We start from the raw sequence: 12234 nt of genomic DNA on the forward strand, positions 1-12234 counted from the left end.
TACAAAACAATCATGTCCAATATTCTAATAACAAAACAATATGAGAAATGCTTATTTAAATGATTTTTTTTCTTAACTCCAATCCATATTTTATTGAGGGTTTTTATTTACATGTTTATAGATTCTTGATTTTTTAATATGATGATTATGATCGATCCTTCATATTCTAATTAGGGTTTTTTTTTAACAAGATGATTAAAATACAAGATAAATAAGATAATTAAAGAAAATATTTTTTTATTACGGTACATTTTTTCTTCTTTTTGTCTTTTATAACTTTTAGTTTTAACTTTTTTTTGCCAGTTTTTTATATATACAAATTTAACTAACGATTTTTTTTTTCTATAACTCCAATCCATATTTTAATGAGGGTTTTTATTTACAAGTTTATAGATTCGTGATTTTTTTAATATGATGATTATGATCGATCCTTTATATTGTAAAAAGGGTTTTTTTTAACAAGATGATTAAAATATAAGATAAATAAGGTAATTAAAGAAAATATTTATTTTTATTACGAAACATTTTTATTTACAAGCTTAAGTTTATAGATTCTTGATTTTTTAATATGATGATTATGATTGATTCTTCATATTCTAATTATGATTTTTTTTTATATATATACAAATTTAACTATTTTTATATGGTTCTCCCGCGTTTCATACGGGTTATAAACTAGTTTTGTTATATTTATTGTGTGAAATCAAAAGTAACAGGGGAACGCATCAAATGCCTCCTAAAATCTATTCATGATTCATACAACCTCCTAGTTTGTTCAAACATTTTGATTATTATCTTATAAATATCGTTTATGTAATCATAACTGTCACTATTAAAATGAACAAAAATGGTCAAGTGGGTCAACACTCCTATATTATTTTTGTAATTTACTTCTTGCTTGTCATTTACTTTATTTCTATATATATTTTAAAGGATCTTTCTATGTTTTATCTTATCTCTAATTAGACGTTTATTTAAATATCGGGATTTTAGGGGCCCATTTATTAATTTTGAGATTATGTTTAATAGACATTCTTATGAGATTATGATTGATTTTGATAGGTGCATTGTTAAAAAATTTTGGTATAAAATAAAAGTCGTATTGTTGTGACCAAGATGAGCGCATTATATATAGATAATAGATAGATAATGAGACCCGAAATATGTTTAATAGAAGATTGTAGATATAACAATCTCTTCTAAGTTAAAGTTTGCCTTCCACATAACCGAGCTTGAAATTATGTATATACTTTTGTAAAATGCAACCGGCCCATAGAACAAACTTTGATCCCATTACCATCGTGTCTGAACCGAATTAAAATTTGGTTGCACCAAAATACAGACTACATAGGAAACTCCGATTAATATTTTATGCTAATAGTATTCCACCGGTGTACCAGGGCAACCGTCATCCACTGCAACGTCTTTGTAGCTAAAAGGTGGAGGGACAAACGGCGGTGGTGTACATCTCAAGAGTGCCCAATTGACCCCATTGAAAAACGGATGATGTTTGATGGCTGATGCACCCATTGTGGACCCCATACGTTGGTCAGGATCCTTAACTAACAATTGAGATATTAGGTCTCTAGCTGTAGCTGGGATCACGGGTTCTTTAGGGAACTCAAGAGCCCGTGCCACAATATTGGCTAGAGTAAGCTCATTGTCCATCCCTTTAAAAGGTGTGACGCCATAAAATAGTTCATATATGAATATTCCTAAGGTCCACCAATCAACGGCACTACCATGTCCCTCACCGGACACAATTTCTGGTGCTAGATACTCATGGGTCCCAACAAACGACATTGACCGAACATCCACAGGCTCTGTCACAAACTCGGGTCCATTATGGTTTATGGGTTTCTTCTTGCGTTTGCGTTTAGGGTTGAAGCAAGAGACTGAGGGGACAATGCAATTGGGAAGAATGCAAGAAGAAGAGGTGAATTTGGGTGGGCCAAGAAGGCACTGATTAGTCCGTGGTAGCGGGTTTAATTGGTTGTGATTGGGATAAACTTGGGCCGGGGTTGACACGGAGAGGTCACATTTCAAGGAGAGATCAAAATCAGTGAGCATGATGTGACCATCTGATCGGACCAAAACGTTTTCTGGTTTTAGGTCACGGTAAACAATTCCCAACATGTGAAGGTATTCGAGAGCTACAGTCACTTCAGATGCATAAAACCTGTAAACGCGTGATATATTAGTAGATTAGATTAATATCCCAAGTATCCGATAATTATTAAATTAAAAGAAGATACAGTACAAGCTAAAAACTTGAAAAACAAGATCATGTGCTACATTACCATTTATTAATTAAGTACATGTGAAATCTTAATAATCTGATGATAGTTGTTGAGCAGATGTATAGAATATGATTTGATTCAAGCTGATAATTACATCACAAGATCATGTAATAGTATTAGCATATGCTTAAAACACGTATGTAGTTTTGTTAGGGAACCAAATTGATGGCAGTTAGTTCTATATAGTCATTGAGGTCCTTCGGTTTTTATGTCTGTCACAAGGACAAATTTTTCTTGTTTGGTGTTTCCCTTTTATCATTATTCAAAAAAACCCAATTATTTCATGCATCATTTGGGCAATCCTTCCCCACATGTCATACCTAATGCTATAATATAACTTTCCCAACCTACATGAATTATTTAAAACTTTGTAGCATATTTTTCGTCAATCATATTTAAGGACCCGTGAAACTCTTTAAAAAGTTTTATAAAAGGGTTATCCCTTGCTACAAAGTATTAAAAAGGAACAACCTCGATCACATTTGCTATAATTAATACAAACATTTTTTATTTGGAACCAATATCACCAGTTCGGATGAGGATTCCCTCAAGTTATAATACTAACTTGAGTCAAGTTAGAAGAATCATGACCCTTGGATTAAAATCAAAAGCCAAGATTCAATGATAAATTATTGAATCTTGAATCAAAGGGCCATAATTCTTCTAACTTGACCTATCAAGTTGTTTCAGCTTGAAGAAATCTCCTTCCCACCAGTTCACTACTTGATTTTACAGCTTAGTGACGCTTTTAAACTACCCTGCATTCCTTTTGTGTTTGTCCTTTTACTTCTATATCTTCTTGAAAATGATTGGTATATCTAATCTTTAGCTATCAACATAAGAATATAAGCTTGGGAAAGCTTGATTTTTTATTTAATTACACTAGCTATTTCCGTTTGATCTTAAAAAAAAAAACACACATAATGATCAGGCATAAGTACTGTAGTAGGTGGGTAACTTCCCTATCTCAATTAATTTTGTACTTTCATAGAACAAGTATCGTTCAGTCGTTCCATATGAATGACCCACGATATATATGCATTAAGGCCACGACGGTTTGACTTTTAACAAAGCTCACGTGAACTAGATAGACCATGTATTATCACGAAACACTATTCACCTTCTTTGTCTTTGCATCTCACGTGGGACATTCTTATATATTCTTACAATATAAATTATAAATTATAAAAGAAAATGATAAATCCTCCTAACCAAACCTCTTAAAAATCCTCTTAATATATCCACTTGTTAACACATGGAATCTACTGATTCTCTTTCCTAATCTCACCCCCTGATTTTCCACATGTCACAATCCTATTAATTAGGAGAATTTTTAGGCTAACAATTTAGGAGGATTAATCATTACCCAATTATAAATATAAGTACAGTTTATATCCAAGAAAAATAATGATACAAAGGTGTCCATATTATGTTTTTACCATAAGGTTATTGTACAATTGCATTAAAAACTTGTACTATTTTGACCAGTCAGTCACGTATCACATTCTGACAAAGTCCAAACGGTATAGGCTAGCAAAAATAGACTAATGACAGTGGTAATTGTCTTTTCAATCATTTAACTTGCATAATCTTTTGTACTTAACTAATCCTAATCTATCTAATCTAATCAACTTTACTTCAGGGTGTAGTCGGCAGATTTTATCGGCAAAAAGGATCGGTTAGCATCGGCTTTTTGGCAAGCCTATAGCACATGCATCGACAATTTTTGACAAGTTACATCGGCTAGTTTTGACTGATGCTAGTGTGCGTTGGGAGCTTCTTTCATGACCTTTTTTTTTTTTTTTTGTCTTTTTCCTTTGGCAAGAATTGACTAGTTTTGACACTACACCATGATTTTTGGCAAGGAATTGACAAAGTTTGGCAAAAAATCGACAAGTACACATAGCATACACTTATAGGACTTAAACTTGCCAAAAAGCCAATTTGAGGCACTATACTCTTACCCCTCAGTGATCATATAAATTCCTAAAAAAAATATATTCAATTACCGGGTCATATTTCAAAAGATGAGGTGGATACATTTCTAAGGCATTTTGATTTGAGTTGTCTATTTTTTTAATATTGTCATTACTCGGTTGGATAGTATGGTAAGATTCACTTGAGAGGAACACGCACATGCAATATGCGACGACGGTATTACCGATTGTGTGGTGTAGGCGGAGATTGATGGCGTTGTCGGCAACTAATGGTGGTAGTTGTAGTGTTAAGTAATATAAGTAATTGATGTAAGGATAATTGATGCAAATGGGGTAGTAGAGTTATCCCTTAAAAGATAGGAAAATGTTTGTGTAAATGAATTCACAGTGAAATAGTAATTTTGTGTGTAAAAAAAGTCTCTATATGAAGGTTGTAAGGATCTCAATGTGTTGTGTTGGTGGGGTTTTATTTGATTTTCTTTATTTTAGCATGTTAGATTGAGTTACATTGTCATATCGATGTTTAGTCAAATCGTTATCTTGATTTATATGGTTGATCATCCATAGATCTAACTTTAGGATTATCATGTGTATGTTCTATCATCTTATTATTTGTTTTACTTATGTAATGTATATTAGAAAGTTTTTAAAAAGAATAGACAAATGACATTTTTTAACAGAATATTTATAGGCAGACCTATATATTATTATTACCCTTCATCAAAATCTTAAATTATGTTATTTTTCACACATAATAACCAATAATCCCCAAAAAAGTGTTCAAATTCTATCATTGACCATATATACACTATACGAGTATTAAAAAATCTTAATCCCGAATTTCGTCCCAAAAGAAAGTAACCTCAAATCGACAAACAAGATGACCATGATTTGATTAAGTGAAAATGTATAGGTAAAATCTTATTAAACCTGGCGCTTTTATCTAAAAAAGATCACGTAAAATGTCGTGGGTCCTACAAGGCACATGCAAACATCCCTATGGCTATTGAAAGAGCCGGAGCAAACAGGCCTAACACCGTAATTACGAATCTAACTTGCATTTGAAAAGACATGCATATATACAGTATGTAGTTTTTATCAGCCAGCTTTTATTTTTCATTTTCATTATTGAAAAAAATTGCAATAACATATACTTAAATTCATTACACAAAATAACCGATTTATTAATGGTAAAAAGCGATTATACCTTACAGCAGATTCAGGAAACCGTTTATACAGTTGGCGTTGCCGGAGAATATGAAGATCGCCACCGGAACAAAACTCCGTAACCAAACACAACCATTTCGGTGATTCTAAAGACGCGTACAAATTCGGTAAAAACGGATGATCCACAACTTCTAGTATCTCTCGTTCTATCACCGCTCGCCGTTCCTTATTCCGGCTGGCTAGTTCTTTCCTATCCATCACTTTCACGGCGAACAACGTGGCGGCGGATGTGGTAGTGGAAGACGCCGGAGGTGAGGATTTTAGTTTGGCTAGGTAAACGGAACCGATGTCGCCGGCGCCGAGACGGTGAAGGAATTGGATGTCGGTTAGGGTTAGGTTTCCAGTGGAAGGAGTACTGTGAGGTTTAGTGGCGGCGGTGGTGGTGGTGGTTTCGGAACCGGAGCTGGTGCTCGTGCTGCGGTTATTGGTAGTGGTTGAGTTAAAACTGACGCTGAGGAAGTCTTCGGTTAGGTCGTCAAGGAATGTCGGCGGCGGTGGTGGTGGTTCCATTTTCGGAGTGAGAGTGAAGACCGAAAATGTGTATTGTATATTTGTATGTGAGGTTGAGAGTTGGCTTTTTGATGTGGAATTTAAAGGGGGAAGATGACTTGGAATAGCAATGGCCCTACTTCGAGTAATATTTTTGAAAAAAATAATAAACAGAAAAAAAAATTAAGGGTGTATTTTTAATTAAAAAAAATATATATATATATATGACCACGAAAGGTTTAGAATATATTGTCTTAGATTATTAGTTTAGTTATTACGTAAATTAGGCTACTCTAGTTACTCGAGATACGGGATGTCCTCTTCAAGTCTTCATAACTTACTCCAAGTCTTGTAGCTGACAAATTCTTTGTGTTGTACTTTGCTCCGTAGGTTGTTTAGAAATAGTTTAATCCTCTTAGTTTTTAGTCAATTCTTATGTATAGGCTTGTTTGTTCTGGCGGTTTACGTTCCCTCTGTTTGTGTTCCTTGTCGAAGACTTGGTTTATTATGTTCCTACATTTTATGCTGTTATTTGCGTCCTAGGGTTGCTAGAGTTTATGTATTGTGCTAAGGTATTTGTTAGGACATACGTTGGCTACCCTTACCTACTCTTAAGGTAGTCATACCCAGCGGACCCAGCTGACAGGTTTATCGTCTTATCTTGTTATCGACAGACAGGTATGAACTCTTTATCCTTTTACGACTTTTACATCTTCCTGACCGGAGGTCTTTATGGAAGCAGTCTCTCTACCTTTGGGTAGAGGTAAGACTGTTTACAGCTCACCTCTCCCACACCTCACTCAGAGATTGGGTACAGTTGTTATTGTTGTTGTGTTCCTGAAAATTCACACTGTTATAACCGTAAACCTAGTTAAGCTAATATAATCTAAACTGAATGGTCTTGTATAATGAGTTGGATGTTTTCGAAACTCACCTTTAAAAAAAAGACTATTCCTATTAACTTAAATTAAATAAATTAACAGTAAATTATATGGCCAAACAAAATTCATATATGTTTTCTTTAGATAATTCTTTATTTGTGACTATTTTTATCACAATAACATAAGGATGAGCAAAAAAATCGTTGATCCGCGTCTGACCTGGAACCAGCCCGAACCGACCCGCCCGAAGCTCAAATGGGTCGGGTCACGGGTCACGCATTTATGGTTTTCGCGGGTCACGGGTCACGCGGGCCGGGCCGGCCGGATCGGGTGAAGGCAAAAACCGAAAAAAAAGGGAAGGAAACTCGCGACCAGCCCGTACCCGACCCGACCCGAACCGGTCTGGACCTTCACGGGCCGGGTCACGATTTCGATTTTCATGCATTCGCGGGTCGCGGACCGAGCCGAGTTTTCACGGGTCGGGTCATTTGCACATCCCTAAAACAACATACGTAATTTATGTTATTATTTATGTTAAGTAATAATTTTGACAAACCATATAAGATTTTAACAGGATTCTGTCAACTCATTTCAGCACTCTAGTTCTTTCGTCTTCCTAATCGATTTTTTCAATCATTTCACTGATGCCCATTTAAATTTCTTTCAACTCAAATTTATTTATATTTATATTAAATAAAAAAATTTTAATAAAATTATAACATTTCATTTAAAACTAAAAAATTTCAATAAAATATTATTTATTTTTAAGAATATAAGCCATCTCTAAATATTTTAAAATAATATTTAGATTCAAAAACCAACCACTTAAAAAACAAACATAGCCTTTTATCAAAAGATTGATCAGATTGATAGGTCCCGGCCTACATTAAGGCACATAAATATGAATACGAAATAAATAAACTTTACAATATGAGTACCATTTTGATGATGCCTAACGGTTAACATTTAAATTTGATACCGACTTGTGAAAAATAAGGTTGGGTAGCAATTAAACAATCGTAGGTAATGGTCCAATTCGAACAAATATTCAAATTCAAAACAATTTTAATATTTTTATTTTAGATAAACCAATTATCGGGCAGCATTAAAACCAAAGATGCTAGATATCCCACGGGTTCGTATCAAACATTAATGGGTTCATGTATTTAAGATTTAATGTTGATGATGAGATTTAAATTCATAGCATAAATTAAAAGCTCTATCAACTTTACAAAACAATTTGTGCCGGTAGTAAATTTGGATTCATGCTAGGAAAATGTCTTTTTTTTGTTAGAAAAAATTTATATCGTATCTGTGTTCTCAATTAGAATGAAATTAATTGTGTTTTTTGAATTATTTTTTTATCATAAAAATGATAACATTTTCGTTTCATCTTTTTTTGATAAATAAAATGATAAAAATGATAATGTGTATACGTATCAACTTTTTCGCACTTCATTCTATCTCATATTTTAAGTTACTCATATATAGAATCATATGAATATGAATATGATATGATTAGGATAACATATAGATACAAATCACTTATTTATAATTGAGAAATGATATATATTTTTCAAAAGTCAACGTAATAATCTTCTTTTTAACTTGATCACATGAAAAGTAATCTATTAATTTTATTTCATAATTTTATTTTATTTCGATTTTATAGAGTTTGTTAGATTAATTTGATAAAACATATATAATTTTCATCCAGAACTTTAGATTTGAGATGCATATACCAGATTACAGAACTTTTTATCCCTAATACTTATATTTATATACTTATAATTGATAATAGGTGATAGCTAATATCACATGAAAACTATTCGAGATCGGATCGTTGAGGAGGGAGTCATAACTTTTTAAGAATCGGGTCGGGTCGGGGAAAAAACGGATTAGATTTTGTTATGTATGAATTAAAAACATATATATAACTTCAAACTTAAACATAACATAATTATTCAGTTTGAACATATTGTCCACATGCAATAACATAATTCAACCAAGCTTAAAAAAAATATTCGACTGTATGTTGACCACCGATTCTTGATCAATACACATGAGAGTTGACTAGACCCGAGGCTGTAATGCTGGTCGATTTTTAGTTTTTAGTCCGATTATAGCAAACTCGGATGATCACTTGGGCGGTTCACGATTTGATTCTAAAAAATCGTTGTATTGGTTGATTTTTTACAACCATGTGCATATCTATACTTCTATATATCTATAATACTATAATAAATTATAGAGTCCATGTTAAAAAAGTTTAACTTTTGGAACATGCGAAATGACAAATATACATCTCTTACTTATTTATATTATGTATCGTCTAACATTTACAATACACATGATCCCTTTTACATCAATTACTTACACTCGTCTCCAATATCGTCACCATCATATTGCCACCGGAGTATTACGTGAGAAGGTGATATTTGTACCACGATTTGTGTTTAATGTATGACAATATATAACTTTTACAGCTGACTATACAAATTAATAATGTATATATATAAAAAGAAGTGGTATAAATATAACTTCTCAATACGTTGATGCCCATTAATACTTAATAGATACTTAATCAAACACCATGATTAGAGCACAAATATGATATATGTGGACCATAAGGTTCAGAAGTTACTTGTACCTTAAATTATGCATGATAAGATGATGACCCATCCCTTACACCTCGCAATCTTCATTTATTTCTTTAACCGAAGTGGTGATAAAACCATGCTGTTCCACTTGTACCATTTTTATTCCTTTTAGCTTTTGGCCTTTTGCATTAAATTTTTTCTTTATTTCAATTTTCAAACATCCTATCTGCCGTTTTCGTATTCAAAAACTATATTATGTACGGAGTACTTCATAAAATTTGAATTTTAACTGGACATTGAATTAAGACTTAAATTAACTTGTGACTAGGAATGACATTGAGTCTGGTTCGAGATGGGTATTCTCAAACCTGAACCAGAACCAAATAAGGAATATGCTATCCGAATCCGACCTGATACCCATATGGTACCTTATCGGGGATAAAATTATGCCCAAGACCCGATCCAACCCATAGCTAATATCACTTATAAGTATATGGATATATTGGGTCGAGTCGAGTCGGGATAGACATGCCTCGATCCCTGCCCCGAATGAGTTTGGATATCGGGTATTCTGATAGGGTATTGAGTTGCCCCGTTTAATCGGTTTTTTTTGCCATCTTTACTTACGACAACGTAGTAGAAAACAATTTAAAACAAATTGTAAGCCTTATTTGTTTCCACATCAACAAGCAATCACACTAACGGTATGTAGTAGGGGATTGGGTGAACGACATCGAAAGCCATAACCTAACATCGTGTGGTTGTCCATTACACGACCCGCATAGAAGTCGGATCATTGGCCTGACGTCATTTTGTCGAAACCGAGATTATTATTATTATTTGTTCTGAGAACCATGTAAAAACAAAATTAATTTTGTGTTGGCTTTCTAACAAATTGTCAACGGATGGATCACTATATAGTGAAGTTTGAGACCGAAAGGTCTTGGATTCAAATCCTGATGTGGGTAAGATGCTCTCATGAATGAAGACAATCAGCGTGAGTTTACTTTAACCATCGTGCATCAATTGCTTCGTGAATCTTCGTGCATCACTTTAACAATGATCTAAGGGTTAAGATTTTGTCTTATTTCTTTTACTTTAATACATGTTTTACAATACTCAACCCCATCATTTTTATATAGTCATAATATTTCATGGTTGCTCAATTGTTTTATTTTTATTTTTGGTAATTGTATTTTTTTTTTGGTCGTTTATTTTAAGGTTTTCAAAGTTTATTTTGTTTTTTTTATCTATACATTAAAAATGTTTTATTTTAATATATAGATGTAATTGTTATAGTATGAAGTCGTTATTGTTATGAATATTATAAGGGTGTTGGCATCACTCGGATTAAACGTGAGTGGTTCGGCCGACCACTCGTGGAACACCGCCGCCGACGGTGAACCATGCACGGGTGGTGAAATATGGGTGGAACTTCCACTCGCGTGGAAGGTGAGGCGAAAATGACCGTTGGAGGGGGTTAACGGCTAGATGAGGTTTTTTTTTTTTTAACCTAAAAACCTGTGTATATAAGATATATATTTACAGACATGTGTGGCTGCTTCATGCCTTCATCTGTGAAGAAGATGACACAAAGTCAAAGATATATTCACTATTTTCGTTTTTAGTACGAGTATTCTTTTCCAAACTACCATGAATTAATTATATTATTATTTAGGATCCTTATTTTATATATATATTCTTACTATTATTCTTAAGTTTTAATCAATGTAATTTAAAAAATGAAATATTATTATTAACGAAAAAATAGTTTAAAAATAAAAATAAAATTGTAGTGAGTGGTGGTGATGCCAACAAAATTTGGGTGAGTGGTAGATTTGAGGTGACATAACGTGATTAGTTGAGAGTGAGTGGTGAGTGAAAGGGATGACATCACCCTAACTTTGCTAGATGATATTGACGCAACACATCACTTTTTTTTTGAATGGCCGTAAGTACGTAACACATCGCCATGGTGAGCGCCAGCTACAAATGCTCCAACAATTAAACCTCACCTCACGATACCTTGCTAAAATCCATACCCAATACCCATTACCCAATAAGAAAAAGGCCGTGATGTTATCATAAATTATTTTGTTTATCCCAAAATTATATATTGTTAACTTGTACAACATTTTTGCATTGTTATAAATTGATCAAAAGTTGCATTACATTAATTTTTTCACAGAAAAAAAAAATCTGAAAATAAAGAACCCTATTTGAGTTGATTTCTTGATGAGGGTGGTATTGCACATTAACAATGCTCCCATCACGCCGGTGGATATTAACAGAAACTGAAATTCAGAGAGAAAAGTGTGTGTAATTTCCATTTTCTATTCTTAAAATGAATAATTACAATAAAAGAGCTATTTATACTTGAAATGAAGAAATAACCGTCTCTAACTAATCTGATAAGTTTGTTACAGATATTTACATAGTGAACCCTCTAACTTATAATCTTCACATCTCTGGCTTGAAACTTCAGTTACATTTTATTGCATTGAACTAGACTTTTGTATAATATGCTTTTCATCTTTGTGCTCCATATCCTTGTTGTACAAGAGTTTACTTTGATTGTGTTTTCTTTCTGCTATAATATAGCTTCAGATGCATTACATGTATCTTCATCCCCCCCACAAGTTGAGATATTGTAAGGATTACAACAGCTCAACTTGGAAAGACAAGAATAATGCAGAGATTTTGGAAGGCCTTTGGTGAGGATGTCTGCTACTTGAGACTTGGAGGGAATAAACTGAGGATAAATTTGGCCATTTCTGATCTTCTCTCGAACAAAGTGACA

General features: G+C 33.3%; 1 protein-coding gene across 1 annotated transcript; it reads right to left on the bottom strand.

Annotated features, from left to right (window-relative positions):
- Positions 1-1164: 1164 nt before the first annotated feature.
- On the bottom strand, positions 1165-6011 carry LOC122584466 (protein kinase G11A). Its single transcript, XM_043756626.1, has 2 exons — positions 5445-6011; positions 1165-2179 (listed from the first exon to the last, which is right to left on the bottom strand). Exons 1-2 carry the CDS (start codon positions 5972-5974, stop codon positions 1375-1377), a joined length of 1335 nt encoding a protein of 444 aa, XP_043612561.1. The 5' UTR covers positions 5975-6011; the 3' UTR covers positions 1165-1374.
- Positions 6012-12234: the final 6223 nt, after the last annotated feature.

Source organism: Erigeron canadensis, chromosome 1 (assembly GCF_010389155.1).
Source record: "Erigeron canadensis isolate Cc75 chromosome 1, C_canadensis_v1, whole genome shotgun sequence".
Lineage (NCBI taxonomy): Eukaryota > Viridiplantae > Streptophyta > Magnoliopsida > Asterales > Asteraceae > Erigeron > Erigeron canadensis.

Bases quoted from the DNA above. Each gene is read 5' to 3' on its own strand.
- LOC122584466 (XM_043756626.1), bottom strand. From the start codon at position 5,974: ATGGAACCACCACCACCGCCGCCGACATTCCTTGACGACCTAACCGAA. The intron at 2,180-5,444 runs GTATAATCGCTT...ACGCGTTTACAG, and splicing joins TTTCCTGAATCTGCTGTAAG to GTTTTATGCATCTGAAGTGA.